Here is a 15,934-nt window from a genome sequence, read left to right on the forward strand (position 1 = left end):
TGTGTGTGTGTGTGTGTGTGTGTGTGTGTGTGTGTTTCATGTATTGCATTCCATTTTACAGTTGTGTGTTTTCCTCTTCAAATAAAATAGATAATCTGTGTGTGCCATTTTGACAGAGGTACATAGATAGAGGAGTCAGGACCTACACATGGGCACCAGTCAACGGAACAGATTACAGGTGAGACAGGTGTTCATTTAAGGTTTATTTAGTAATCTGAATGTCAGACACAATGTCATCAACCAGGAAGCCATGAATTAAACAGCTTAAATTGAAATACATCTTAAAACAGCCTTGTGTTCTGCTGAGAATCAAGATGTTTATATTTTTATTATAACCCATAAAATAGGCCAAATTATCATCTTTTCTGCAGCCTGGCCCTTGTTTTGCCTAAATACAGTGAACACTTCATTCAAGCTAAGCTGGGAGAAGACATAAAACAAGCCATATGTGAGTATTTCGTGCATGTGATGTAATTGTGTTGGTCTCTTAGACTCTTTGGGTTTAGTTTGCTTTATATTGCTCTGTTCTAGCAGAATCCACAGCCACTCCTTTGTGTTTGCAGCTCAGATCAGCGCACCCCCTCTGTGCTGTTCTTTTGTAGTTTAACCCACTGGTCAGTTCGCTCCCACTCAAACTATCTAACATGCTTTTCACCTCACATACCAAACACTACATCGTTTGATCTTGTCTGTATTTGACACTTCTCTTTTTACTCCCTTCATCTGGCTTAGAAGAACAGAAACTCCCTCATCTTGTCAACGTTATCTCTAATAATGAATGTCTCTTTCCAGATTTACAATATTAAATAGATCATTTAAATCTACCTGCATGTTTTTGGCTTTTTTTATATCCCTTCAAGCCTGAGCATCCCCTACTTGGGGGAGAAAAACAGGTGCAGCAAAAAGGCCTAGGGGCCAAAAACAGATGCTACATGCTAACATACACTTGGACATTCTGACTCACAATTTCTTCACGTCGTTTATTTTATTCCTGCAGATATCTGTCCTATTTCTTTTCGTCCCTTCTCCTGATCCTACATCAATATTTATGGTTTCTCAGACAGAGCTCCCAAGGTTTTCTTGCTTTTTGTTCTGAAGTCTGGTAGTTTTGTCTAAAGATACACAGCATAGCCAATAAAACAGCTGCTATAAAGAAACTGTTATATTGTCACTGTTAGGCTAAAAGTTAACATTTTCATTACTTTTTTATTTTTATTTTTATTTTTTGTCTGTTTGGGGTTTTATGGATGAATGTCAAGAGCTTGTGACTTCTGACCACTTCCTGAAAAGTTAGGCTTTGCATAAAAGAGTGGACTTTTTTTGTATGCATGTTTAGCATTCTAGTTTTGATTAAAATTTCAGTTTTTTTTTCTTTCTTGCTGGAATTTGAAAGCTTCATCTTGGGGTAAGTATTCACTCTTTTGTTACTGATCTTCTCTCACAGCATAAGCATGTTTGTTAATATATGTTGGCACTGCTATGTGAGCTACAGGGAAACTCACACACGCGCGCACACACACACACACACATGCAAATGTTCTTGGAAAAATGTCCCACGTAAAGAACTAGATGTATATGGAAACTGTTTTCCAATAAACTTGCTAAAGATGATTAATTTCTTTATTATGTAAAATATTGATACAGGTTATTTATTTAATTAATTATTTATTTATTTATTTATTTGCATTTGAAAGCTGAAAAAGAAAAGGGACAATTAAAACTGTACAACCTACATATGCAGCTAAATTAAATCCATTTTTTATTCTATTGTGCACTAGGATTGTTTTTGTGGCTGCTTTTTAATTTTGTACTTTGTTTTTGATGCCACATTTTTTCCGTTTGATGATTCTTCAGTAAAGGTTTGTGGAGATTTTGCTGCAAGATAAAACAACTCTAAATAATAAAAGTAACTGTTTCACCACCACAGAGTGTGAATTTTCCTCAAGGTCTTTTGTATAAAATAACGGTTTTATGTTTGCTTTTCTTGAAACATCTAAAGTTTATTTTTTTGTTTTTTCTACTTCCAAATGGAGTACAACTTTACTGGAATGTGCTTGTTGCTTTTTGAGCCACAGAGTTTTTAGAATTATAATCCTGTGAAAGACACAGAACCCAATCAAAAGTTGCAAGACCACTTGAAAAATGGCTAAAGATCACAGTTTGCAAGTTTGGATCTTAACAAGGATCAAAGTAGAGCATCTTAGGTGTGTTCTTGCTGTGTCTTTGTAAATCCATGCTTTCGTTCTTTTTTAAACACAGAAACAGTTTTGTTTACCTGTTTGTAGCTACGGTTTCGCCGACAGCTGCCGGCTTCTTCAGGCTGACGCTGATGGTGGCGCGTCACTTCCTTCTAAGTTTATCTGCGGGCAGCAGAGGACGTTGTCGCCCTCTACTGCCCGCTCTCCCCTCTCCGACGATGCAGTCCCATGCGTGGTCCAGCGTGTAAACTCCGTCGTCCCTGTTCATGGTCCCAAATCCACGTCTCCTTATCTCTATTGCTTCCTTGATCCATCTTTTGTATTTTTGTTGTTCAGTGGTTATGATCCGTGTGCTGTCCCAGTCCATTATATGGTTTTCTCTTAAGCAATGATCTGTTACGGCTGACTTTTTTATTGTACTTTCTGCTTCTTCTTTTGCTGCTCTTGTGTGTTTACGATTTGCCTCTTTCTCGCACTCCTTTCTGTGTTCTATTGTCCGTGTATTGAGTTGGCGTCCGGTTTCTCCTATGTATGTTTTATTGCATATTTTGCATGGGATTTCGTAGATGACTCCACATTTTTGTCCAGCTGATATTTTGTCTTTTGGGTGTACTAGTCTGTTTCTAACTGTTGTGTATGGCTTTGTTGGTGTGTTTATGTTGTGTTTTTTCATTGTTGCTCTTATTTTTTCCGTTATGCCTCTGATGTATGGTAGGGTTATCACTGGTTTTGGTTCTTGTCTTTCTGGGTTTCTGGTTCTTTTTTTGGGTTGTTCTTTGCTTTCTGTTTTTGTTTGTTGTTTTCCTTTGTTTATTGCCCATGTCGGGTATCTGCAGGTCTTTAAAGCGTGTTGCATGTGTTTGTCCTCTTGTTTACGGTCTCTCTCTTCTGTTATTATGTTTGTTCGGTGATATAATGTTCTGATTACTGACATTTTGTGTATGGTGGGGTGTTCTGATGTCCATAATAGATATTGGTCTGTGTGTGTTGGTTTCCTGTATGTGTTTATGTTTAGGGTCCCGTCGGTCTGCCTGGTGATTTTCATGTCCATAAATGCTATGCTGCCTTCTGTTTCTAACTCATAAGTGAATTTTATGTTGCCCGTGTCTTCAATATTGTTTAAGTGTTGTGTTAGTGTTTCTGTTTGACCTTTTGGTATGATTTCCAGTATGTCGTCTACGTAGCGTTTCCATAGTTTTATTTTGCAGTTTGGGGGGGCGGTGGCTATGGCTTTTTGTTCCAGGTCTTCCATGAAAAACTCGCACAGGGTGGCTGATAACGGGTTACCCATGGCGAAGCCTTCCAGTTGTTTGTATATAGTGTTGTCGTATGTGAAGTAAGTGGAGTTAGCTACCAGTCCTATCAGTTGTGCTATGTCATCTGCTGTGAGGTTTGTCCTTTTATGTAAAGTTTTGTCTTGTCTGATTCTGTTAACTACTATGTCTATGGTTTTTTGGGTTGGTGTTTTTGTGAACAGAGATGTGACGTCATGTGAGATGAGTAAGTCGTTGTCTTCTATTGTAATTTCCTTTAGTTCTTTTGCCAATTCTATGCTATTTTTGCAGTGTTGGTCTGTATTTCCTAATAACGGGCTGATGATTCTGCTGATATCTTTTGCCATGTTGTATGTTGGTGTACCTATGCTGTCAACTATTGGTCTAAGTGGGGTGTTTTGTTTATGTATTTTTGGTGTTCCATATATTCTTGGTGTTATGTTTGCTGTGAGAATCCAGTGTTTGTACATTTTTTCTGTTATTTTGCCTTTTTCGTGCAGTGGCTTCAGTAATTTTTTCATGTTTTTCTTAATGTTTTCTGTTGGATCTTTTTTAAGTATTTCATATGTATTTTTGTCTTCTAGCATCTGTTTCATCTGTTGTTTATATTTTTCTCTGTCCATTACCACTGTGGTTCTTCCTTTGTCTGCCGGTAGAATAATTATCTGTTCATTTTTGGATAAAGCTGTCATGGCTGATTGTTCTTCTTTTGTAATATTGCTGTGTTGAATTTGGCTGTTTTTTAATATCCCAACTACGTTATTTCTGAGTTCTGCTTTCTTTCCCTCATCTGTGATCTGTTGACATGCTAGTTCTGTTGCTACAATAAATTCATCATATGGTATTTCTTTTGGTGTGACTGCAAAGTTTAAACCTTTCTTTAATATGCTCTCTTCTGCTTCTGTTAGTTTGTATTGTGAAATGTTACATACCCATGAGTTTGGTGTGGAGTTGCCTTGTATTTCTCCCCTCTTTTTCTTGTTTATGAGTCTGTTTAACTTCTTTATGTGTCTTTCTTTCACTTTTATGAACTCTTGTTCCTGTTTTTCCATCATGTGTCCTTTAATTAGTTCCTCCATTTGTTTATCAAGTTTGTAATTCCTTTTCAAGTCCAGGTGTCCTCTTTCCAGTTCGTCCTCCACACGCCTCTGTTTGGTTATGACGTTCCTTATCCTCTCCTTGAGCAGTGCTCTCTGTGCTCTTTCTATTATATTTTGTGCTGTCTGGGTCCGGATCGATGTTTTCAGCTGTAGGCTTGTGGGTGTGATGTTTTCGTCCCGGCATCTTAAACAGAAGCGAAGGTGGTTTCTTAGACGTGCGCGTTTCTGGTGTAATCGTTCCAAACGGCGGAAGTCCTTCGTTCCTTGTTGTCCGTATTTCTCTTTGAACATCTTAGGTGTGTTCTTGCTGTGTCTTTGTAAATCCATGCTTTCGTTCTTTTTTAAACACAGAAACAGTTTTGTTTACCTGTTTGTAGCTACGGTTTCGCCGACAGCTGCCGGCTTCTTCAGGCTGACGCTGATGGTGGCGCGTCACTTCCTTCTCCGTTTATCTGCGGGCAGAGGACGTTGTCGCCCTCTACTGCCCGCAATACAATAAAAAAGTCAGCCGTAACAGATCATTGCTTAAGAGAAAACCATATAATGGACTGGGACAGCACACGGATCATAACCACTGAACAACAAAAATACAAAAGATGGATCAAGGAAGCAATAGAGATAAGGAGACGTGGATGTGGGACCATGAACAGGGACGACGGAGTTTACACGCTGGACCACGCATGGGACTGCATCGTCGGAGAGGGGAGAGCGGGCAGTAGAGGGCGACAACGTCCTCTGCTGCCCGCAGATAAACGGAGAAGGAAGTGACGCGCCACCATCAGCGTCAGCCTGAAGAAGCCGGCAGCTGTCGGCGAAACCGTAGCTACAAACAGGTAAACAAAACTGTTTCTGTGTTTAAAAAAGAACGAAAGCATGGATCAAAGTAGAGCTTCAACGTGCAACAAGAAGAAATGTGAGTGTTAGAAAATATTTTCTGAGCAAAGTTAAAGTTTCACAGTTGTCACCATTCCCCAGGGGGAGCGGTGAGCAGACGTGGTCGCGCTCGGGAACTATTTGGTGGTTTGGTTTTCTGAAAATTACTGAAAGCAACGTTGAAACTAAAACAGGTTGTTTAGCAGCTGATCAGAGGTTTAAGACCACACCTCCAAAAATCTGTATCCCCTCACAAAACAGAAATCAAAGTTTCAAACATGAACTCAGTAATGAGTAGCTCCACTGTTATTGTTGCAGCATGCTTGATGCAAGCATTTCCATGAGGTGAGTCGAAACATTTCAGGATGTACTGGCTGGAACTGAGATCATTTTTCTAAGTTTCCCTTGGCAGCCATCCCCAAAGGTTCTCAATTGGTTTTAGACCAAGGGAACTTGCTGGATTATCCAAAAGAGTGATGGTATTCTCCTGAAAAAAGTCCTGCTGGAATTATGTACTGTAGCGCTGTCTTGTTGAAAAACCTAGTGGTTACCACACAGATGAGGGCCCTTAGCTAAGGATGCTCTCTGCAACATCTGGACATAGCCAGCAGTCTTTTATGCCCCTGCACCTACTGCAGCTCTATTATTTCAGTGAATGAAAAAGCATCACATATCATTATGTTTATTTATTTGGCAGACACTTTTATCCAAAGCGACGTACAATTGTTAACCTATAGGGCATGTTGTGATCTGGGGAAATCGGAGTACCCAGTGGAAACCCACGCATGCATGCAACTCCACGCAGAAAGACAGCAGCCGGGTTTTGAACCTGCAACCTTCTTGCTGCGAGGCACCAGTGCTAACAACTGTGCCACCATGCACAATTATGTCGCCCTCTGCTGTGGCAAGTAGAAAACACCTCATGTGGGATCTGCTTGGCATGCCAGGAATGTTGGAAGCCATCGAGGTTTTTTTTTTCTCATCAGAGAATAAAACATTCTTCCACTTTAGTGCTCTCTTGCAAAAGTCCAAACGGTTAGTTCCGCTGCGTTGAAAGAGACAAGGTCTATGACCATTATATATAACCATTATTATTTTTTAAGCCCCTCAGTCTCAGATGTGGTCTGATGTTCACGGGGCTGCAATTGGCACCATTAATGACCTTACGGTGCAGTGAGGATTGTCCAGTGTCGTGACAGCCATTTGGGTCGTCCGATGCCTTGCTGATGATTGTTTTTTTTATTGATCAGGATCATTTAGTAAATTAGAAATGACTGTCTTATTGCGTCCCACCCTCAGTAGTGATTGTACGCTGCAAGAGACCCTTGTTATGCAGTTCAACAACCCGATCAAGTTCAAAAAGGGAATTTTTTTTTTTTGCCTTTTCCATCAGAATGACATGACAGCGTGACCTGACAGAAAATGACAAAAATCCACATATTTGCATATATTTGTCTTTTTAAAGACGTAGTAATTTACTTTTGATCAGCTGCAAAACAGCCTGTTTTAGTTTCAATTAACTGGCTTATTTATAAAGCACTGTTTATGCAAAAACCAGGTCAAAATGTCGTACAGAAATTAACCAGTAGCCCCGCCGAAATAAGAACCACACACACACACACACACACACACACACACACACACACACACACACACACACACACACACACACAGTTCACATTACAATAATATCAAGAACTGGAAGTATTGTGCCCATGAGCACAGGTCAGTTTCATCCTTGCTTTCAATGAATTGCTGCTCAGATGCGTATTTGTCCCGCTGCCATTTCTTGTTGCATGTTGAAGCTCTCTTGTTAAAAAACCAACCATGCAAAAAATGATTTTTGCTGTTTGTAAACTTGATTGGTTGTTAAACACAACTCAACTGTTATTTCCTGACAAATGTTTTTCATTTATTTTTCGGACAATTTTTAAAGATTCTGCATGAACTGTATTCTACTTGCTGACAGAAATCGAGTGACCTCTGGTTCTTTGCACCTGAATTGTTACACTTATCTTTAGTTAATCCGGGTGTAAATAATATCTGTCAATTTTAATGCAACACAAAATTGATGGTGGTCATTCATAAAGGAATTTACAACGAGTAATAAAAAATTTATTGATTACTTTCAGAAACACACTTTGGCCAAAATAATTATACAATAAGTATTAAACCATTCAAGCTACATAAATGTAATTGAGATCAGAAAAATGTTTTATTAGTTTTGTCAGAATTATTGAACCCATTGTTTCATCTTTTACTTCTTACCATTTAGAGATGATATCATCTTCTGCTCGGTTTACTACTCGCTTTAGCAGCAGTTAATATTTTGATTTAAGGGCTGGATGGATCTTTGATGGTGACTCGATAGAAGGTTTGGTAGCTTTGATCAAATGAGACGATTCAGCACGCAGCATCTGGCTTGAGTGAAACTTTCATGACTCTGAAGTGACGTTCCAAACAACTAGCTGTGCAGTTGTTCTATCAGATGAGATTTTGAGTGACTTGTTTCAGCCTCTATTTCACTACTTCTCCGCTGAGTCTGTCACTGTGCCATAAATGCTGTCAGCACATTTACGGGTCTGTTAAAGAAAGCTACACACCATGCCGTACTGCTACAGACTACTCTGATGGGAATTTGGGGCTCTAAAGTTCCCTCTTCAGCCGTATAGGGTTTCACAATGGAGCCAGACCACCTAAACCTCAATCTATCATGCAGTAGGTGGTTTCTGCAGCCACTTGCCCTCCGAATACATTAGTAAGGGTCTCTCACTAAGGGTGTCATGGCTAATTGTATATATATTTTTTTTTTTCTTAATCCATATAGGAGGAATGCTGTATTTGTTGAATAAATGAGCTAATAATGGGGTAGAAGAGATGCTGACAGATAAGCAAAGAGAAGAATAAACAAATGGAGTGGAAAACCAATAGACTTAGACACCCTGCCCAGTCCATAGAGACAGAGTGACAATGAATCTGCTTGTTATGTTTTATGTGAAAGACATTGTTTCATCCTGCACCAGAATTTCAAGACCCCAAGGAAACCCAGGGCTCAGTAATTGCTTTTGCAGACTGCACCGCATGAGTCAATATATTTTAAAAGGATTGTCCAAAAGTCTTCCTTTTAAAGAGACAAGTGAATGATGGCTATTGATGCCTGTCATGTCATTTATGAGATAAGAATAACAAGATGGTAGTTTAAATGAATTCCAGAGTCGGGGGAAGGAGAGCTTAGGAGAAAATAAATCACTCAGTCTTGTGTTTGTGTGTGTTTTTTTTTTGTACCTTTAGGTGATGTGTCCGTCTTCCATAATGATATGTGCAAAGTGCTTTTTGAATTAGCTAGTATTCCTTCATTGCAGCATAGTTTTTCATGACTTACTCTGGGAAATATTCACAAGTTCCAGCATCATTCTGCAAATATGACACCATTTGTCAGATGATGAATTCATTTTTGTCATCTTTTGTCTTTTTACTTTTGCCTCTCCCTGACGTTATCTACCCGGGGACGCAACAGGGCAAAAAGGCAAGTATTTCTCAGTCAGTTACTCTCTCATACCTCCTCACTTCTCCTCTGTTCACACCCTCTACCTTACTGTATCACCTCATATCTGTCCAGTACTATTTGTGGGAACCTGTTATGGAATGTGCTCTAGTTTCCATATTAACTAAAAACACTTTTTTCATCATGAGTCTTCAAGAATGGTAAATGTGCACAGAGTATTAACTGAAAATAAAAATATTAAGACTACTTCAATATTGGTCCACATAGAAAAAAATAAAAAAAAAAATACTATTATTAAGATTTTTTGTCATGTGGGAGTTTAATATGTTCCAAAAATGAATGAAAACTGTAGAAAAGAACAATTTCCCAGTCAATATGTATTTATCCTCAAAACTTATCTTAGCCATTCAATCCAAAAATGTAATTTAATATTTTTAACTACGCAAACATGCAGATAACATATCATACGTGAATTAAAGTTATTCAAACCAAAGCAGGTACATTTCTACAGAGCTTCACAGTGCAGAGAGACTGTTTAACATATAGTAGGTTTATCTTTTTATTCATGCGAACTGAAATGTTGTTTTAGACAGTACTCACTTAAAAACACTAAGCTTATCTCTGATCATTAGAGGTTAAACAAAGCTGGGTACATTACCAACCAGGATCCGTAAATGTTGGTTGGTGATATTAAAATGTATAGATTAAATCAGAAACACAGACCTGCGTCACCTACTTTAGTTTAAAAAACGTGCAAACTGCAGGAAGATGACACAGTGGGTGTTTCTCAATGTCACGGAACCTTGCCTTGATGTCTTGGCCCCGCCCCAGTTGCCTAGGAGATACGTCATCAGGAGCCGCCAAGACATGTTCAAATCAGTTCCAATGTTCATGTTCAACCGAGGCGTGTGTTCTCCATTTGTTAGCCGTTTAGCTAGCTGAGCAAGGACACATGGGAGGTGTCTATGGGGCTAGACCCGTGCCAAAACGGGTCCACATCGCGCGTGTGAATGGGACTCGCGAGTGAAAATATACATGGCGAGAGGTCAGTTGTGCACTGAGAGGGAGCAAACTGTATCTGTGAGCGCACAAGGATGTGCACAAGTGACAAACCTGCGTGCGTGCGTTGCCAACGAGCACACGGCAGAGAAAAACGTGCACGCGCGGCAGCCTCTCTGCGCGCTCGGTTTCTGACTCCGCTCGCTCGGCTGTTAAGGGGTTTTGGCACTCTGGAGGCGTGGCCTGTGGCAGATCTTCTCTGTCCTCTGATTGGTTAGTTTTGCCCACACTTTACCCTCTACCTCATTGGCCCATTGGCTTCCTGTCAGACCAAAATGATGGCAGCTATATAAAAAAACTGATATTCAGTAGTTGTTGTCATAGCTCAGCTGGTAGAGAGGGTGACTCTTCCCCCGGAGTGTCCAGGTTCGAGTCCGGGCAAGGAAAATAGAGTAGGTGTTATGTTTTTTTTTCCTAATTCCTGTGATATTATTTTACAGTTGTGACCGTTCAACTGTAATTAAACGTCCGAACGTTTGCTGGGCAGTGTTTTAAAAAGTGCACATAAGCTAGATGGTTTTAAGCATATAAAATTATATTTTTTGTGATACTGGAAAAATACATACTGAAATAAAAATACTGATTGAAAACTTTATGAGTGTGGCTGTACAATATATGAGTCACTAATACACTGCGAAGGCCCTTAGAGTGGGGCTTCCAGAGAGAGAGAGAGAGAGAGAGAGAGAGAGAGAGAGAGAGAGAGAGAGAGAGAGAGAGAGAGAGAGAGAGAGAGAGAGAGAGAGAGAGAGAGAGAGAGAGAGAGAGAGAGAGAGAGAGAGAGAGAGAGAGAGAGAGAGAGAGAGAGAGAGAGAGAGAGAGAGAGAGAGAGAGAGAGAGAGAGAGAGAGAGAGAGAGAGAGAGAGAGAGAGAGAGAGAGAGAGAGAGAGAGAGAGAGAGAGAGAGAGAGAGAGAGAGAGAGAGAGAGAGAGAGAGAGAGAATTTGTATTCTGTCAAAGTTGTAATATTACTTCAGCCACTCTTGAGAGGAGACTCCAGGTAAAAATAGACTTGTGGGTGTAGGTATGTTCAAGTTTAAAAAGTTCTTGCCTCATTAATGTATTGTTTATTTTTTTCAGCATTTAATTGACAAATTATCCTTTCAAATAATTAATTGATGAGTTACATAATTGTCCATTTAGAATTGTTGAATGGACTGAGTCAAGTTTGGTGCACTTTACATATTTATTTTATATTATGTGAATCCGCGTGCATGGGTTTTGGCACGGGTCTAGCCCCATAGATGTCTTGTAGCCTAGCCTTGGTGAAAAATTACCCACACTACACAGTGGTATTTTCAAAAAGACGGCGGATCAGAAGCCGGCAGCTACTTTGGGGACAATTTAAGTTTAAAAGTATGTCAGCTAATTTCAAATGTTAATTTTTAGATCCAAATTAGTTATCTATTGTTGGTTAGTTGCTTAGTAGTTGCAGCTTTGGTGGCTAGTGGGTAGTAACTCGCTTATAATTTTAATTTAATAAACATATACACAATTTAAAAGGTAAAAGGCTCGTTATATATTTATATTGAAACTAATACATATAAAATATAACGTTATCTCCCGTGTCACGTGACGTTACGTGATTGCTGTGGAAGCCGCGGTCATGTGATGCAAGTCTGTTCCATTTAACCATTTTCTTTGACCAAGGAAGGACACTGTCCTTGTAAGCAAGGTGCATGGCCTTGTAAGACATTGCCTCACAAGGCAAGGCACCTTGACATTGAGAAACACCCAGTGAGTTTCCTTTGTTTCACATCTGACTTGACTTCCTGTTGAAATGAAGGATTTTGCAAAGTAAATTCTAAGTCAAATTATTTAAACATGCTTCAAACAGAATTTTTACTGCTCCTGGTCCTGATCAAAGTAATTATTTTCGCCTTGACCAGCAAAGAGTTTGCACCATTTTATGGTATGGCTGCAAGTTACCAGCTCTGTGGCTTAGTGGTATGGGTATCCGCTCTGAGAATGGGTCAAATGTAGAGGACAAATTTCACACCAGTGTGTGACAACTACTGGAACTTTAATCTTTAAGTTTTCATTAAGTTGCAACAAAAGCAGCAATATTAATGCCACAGAGAATTGGTATACTTTTGTAGCCTGGCAAGCCATTCTATATATTTGTGAATGTATAGCCTGGCCAGCACCCATAGGGATAGTTGAGTTGAAGGGCGAAATTTATGGTTGCCTTTCAAACTGTCTTGGCATTCAAAAAACAACGCGGCATACTCACCGCTACAGATGCAAGTCAGCGGGCCAGTCCACCATACACTGTTGAAGAATACGTAAAATACATTATTTTTCTAAACTTAAGTGCCTCTTTCTGCTCTTGACTCCAAGAAAAGCACAAGTTAAAATTGTCCAAATTTGATACCAAAGCTGTTTCAAACGAGTGGTTGCCATCTTAGTTGTATTGCTCCATTGCATCCTCCCGCCCACCAAACCGATATGGCTCTGTGACTGGCCTACCAAACCAATGTAGTGCTATGATTGGTCCACCAAACTGATAGACCGCTTTGATTGGCCTGCCAAACTGATTGAGCGCATTGATTGGCCCACCAAACCAGTAGCGTGCTGTGATTCACCCACCAAACCAATGGAGCAATAAGATTGGAACACCAAACCAATAGAGCGCTTTGATTGGCCCACCAAACCAATAGTGTTGTGATTGGATTGCCACTAGACTGGCCAGGGCTGCGGAGGTTCTAACGGACCAAGGCTAGACCAGCATGCAGAGCAAGATCATTTTGCTTCTGCTACTGTCCATCAAGATTCCTAGGCTAATACATTTTGCTTTATAAACTGACCTTTTAAGCACCTAAATTTTAGCATTTTTTATTTCTAAAAGCTGTGGAAACTCTGCAGCCAGAGGCGTTTGATGACTTTGGTTTTACCTACATTGCTCCGAGGTGAGTGCTCCTCCCATATCACTGTACAAGAATAGGCAAAACAATGAGGGTACAGAGACTCAAACTCTGTAATACTGTTTCTTCAGGGAGTACTGCAAAGACCTGAAGCTGTCTCTGAACAACACAGAGTTTCTCCTCGACTTTCACCAGTATATTGATGGAAACACCCCAGATGCATGTGAGTCATGCATCTCTTTTGCTGTTACCTTTCTTGACACATTCATACAGGTTGTGATGGTTTCATACATTATTTATAGTCATGGAATTGACCAAAATTGAAACATTTTTATGGTTTCAACGGATTGCTTTTTCATCCTGCGCTACAAAGTCACGCTCAAATAAATGCATGTTACCAATCAGCCATTCTGATATCATGATCTCAGCATTAGCACACTGTAAGCAGGGTGACCTCAGATTGAACGATTAGGTTTCCTAGAAGCCCGATGTTGTCATTCTATACAGTGACTCATGGCATTTGATTTGCATCCCTCTAATAGATTTCACTCCTAGTATGGCTTGCCATCATCATCCAGCAAATGGATTAACATATTTTGGATCCATTTGAGCTCAAGATCAAGTCATTCACTTTAGCATTAATGTTTTTCTTGCTTCTGTTGTGTTGAGTGTTTTTATTTTTATTATTTTATTTTTTTTACTTTTAGACACAATTTAAAACATCAGTCAAGAGTTACTGTGTTGAATGTATGTGGTTACTTTGAAGGAAATTGATTTTATTTTGAAAAGTCCTCTTCTTGACAAGAAGGCTGTAACTTAATACCTCCTCATTATCTCTAGTCCCTCTCTGAATAGCAAGGGCCACTCAGGTCGCTCTGCTGGATGATTTACTGCAGCGCGCTACGCTTTTTTCTTTAGAGAAAGGCAGCCCTTTTTCCAGATCCTATCTTTCGCCTTACAATTTAGTCAATGAACAGATGTGATTACTTAATTAGTTGCATTGGGCAGTGACACTTGACCAGTTCTTTTAGCAAGGCAAGCGTGTTCACTTTTTCTGCCCAGATGTATTAAGACAGCTATTATTTTCATTACCATAATTTTCCTTCCATATGCTTTATGTGCTGCTGTAATATTTGCAATATGTGAAATTCATCTCATCTCTAATCCAGGCAATGAGTCCCTTGTGAGTCGACTGATCCTGGATGCAGGTCTGACAGCTGAACTGGTTAAACTTTGGAAAGAGCAGACTTTGTGAGTTCCAAACATTCAACATTTTTCTTCTTCCAAGCAATGTAGCAATCAATATGTGTGTGTGTGTATGTATATATATATATATATATATATATATATATATATATATATATATATATATACACACACATGTATATATATATATATATATGTATATATATATATATATACATATACACACATATGTATATATATATATATATATATATATATATATATATATATATATATATATTTACGTGTGTGTGTGTGTGTACTCGCGTGCGCGCGCGTGTGTGTGTGTGTGTGTGTGTGTGTGTGTGTGTGTGTGTATGTGTGTGTGTGTTTTCTTCATGTATTGCATTCCATTTTACAGTTGTGTGTTTTCCTCTGAAGTGTGATGTCTGATGCCTATTTCATGCACCATTTATTGACTAGCATAGTCTTAACGTTTTCTGCTTTATTATAGATGATTTGATCCGATCTTTGATCCGATCTTGCCAGTGAAACATAATAAAAGAAAATCTCAAAATGCGTATCATTACCAAGATATTAAACTAAGCCGAGACATATTTTTTTCAGGGGAAAACACAGTAATTAGATCAGTGTGTTCCTTTTGATAATGTGCCCACTTGTCTGAAAAAATCTACTCACACGTTTGGAAATTCTTGGGAGCGTCTGTTTATCATTAGCATATACAGCGGTGAGACAAGTGACTGGGTTTTGAACTGTTGGTGTTGCTATATCACTGCACCTAATTGTCCTAGGTTTCACACTACTCTTGTCATTAATGGTGTCATTGACTTTGACATTTGATTGGGTGTTTTGCGCTTTCTTAGGGATGGGATGGTGGCAAGGTTTGTTGCCACAGATGGCGGGATAACACGAGTTTATCCAAGAAGGTACTCTTCCATTTTTTTAGCTCTTAGTGTTAGCGCTGCTGTTATAAAACATTTTGGTGTCTTTTCCAACATATCAGCTGGTGTAAATGTATGAGAGAAGTTTTGAAGCACTAATATCCCCAAACACTGCTAGAGAGTGTTCTATTGAAACAAATTATAAGGTGGGCTTCACATGAGAAGCAATGGACTCTGCCATTGATATGTATTTACTGAATGGAAGAAGCACTGTGGTTTGCTGCGCCAAGCTGAGCAATGCACAAAGCGCATGTCTTTGGACATGCAATCCTGCAAACAGCTTCAGTCCAACTCACTGACATTCTTCAGCATCTCCAGTCAGAGGGTATTACACACACAAAAGAACATTAGCATGTGTGTCTACTGAAGCTGATCAATCTGAGAGTCTATTATTTTATTTTCGTATGGAAACTATCCCCCAACATGCCGGCAGCTCTTACACTGCTCTCCACTCGATGTGAGATGAACACGAAGGCAGTTGTTGAACAAGCGCTGCTACTGAATAGACATAAATTCTCAAAAGGTCTGCAATCAAAATCTCTGTATCCTGCTGTTCTGTCTTTTATTCTCAATTTTCTGGCACATTTTGTAGTTTTTGTTTTGTTTTTTTCTTTAGAAGTCAATCTGACAAGCAAAAGGAACGTTCATGCTATTACTTTCTAGGTACTGATCACAGTTTGTATGTTTGCAGCCAAATCCCATGATTTGAGCAAACTTTCCAGGGCTACCTCAGTGAATGATGCTTACCTTTTGCTAGAATCTGTGTCTTATCTCTAACAGCTGACAAAAGCAGAAGCTTGTCAAATTTCTGAACTGTGTGGCTCAACCTTAACTTTCACTGTGCCTCAATAATGTGAATTATGCTTGGGAAGTCCACTGTTTTCAGACAAAACTAAACTAAAAGTATATATTTTTAAA

The 15,934-nt window shown here is 39.3% G+C and overlaps 1 protein-coding gene across 1 annotated transcript in view; it reads left to right on the plus strand.

The window, feature by feature from the left end:
- Positions 1-15,934, plus strand: part of LOC107388870 (voltage-dependent calcium channel subunit alpha-2/delta-1) — a 114,904-nt gene that overhangs the window by 88,128 nt on the left and 10,842 nt on the right. Inside the window, exons 21-28 of the mRNA XM_070550392.1 lie at positions 117-178; positions 372-448; positions 1,394-1,409; positions 10,346-10,350; positions 12,854-12,914; positions 13,001-13,092; positions 14,039-14,120; positions 14,939-15,001. Coding sequence (XP_070406493.1) covers positions 117-178; positions 372-448; positions 1,394-1,409; positions 10,346-10,350; positions 12,854-12,914; positions 13,001-13,092; positions 14,039-14,120; positions 14,939-15,001 — 458 coding nt within the window. The remainder of the gene's footprint in view (positions 1-116; positions 179-371; positions 449-1,393; positions 1,410-10,345; positions 10,351-12,853; positions 12,915-13,000; positions 13,093-14,038; positions 14,121-14,938; positions 15,002-15,934) is intronic.

Source organism: Nothobranchius furzeri, chromosome 4 (assembly GCF_043380555.1).
Source record: "Nothobranchius furzeri strain GRZ-AD chromosome 4, NfurGRZ-RIMD1, whole genome shotgun sequence".
Classification (NCBI taxonomy): domain Eukaryota; kingdom Metazoa; phylum Chordata; class Actinopteri; order Cyprinodontiformes; family Nothobranchiidae; genus Nothobranchius; species Nothobranchius furzeri.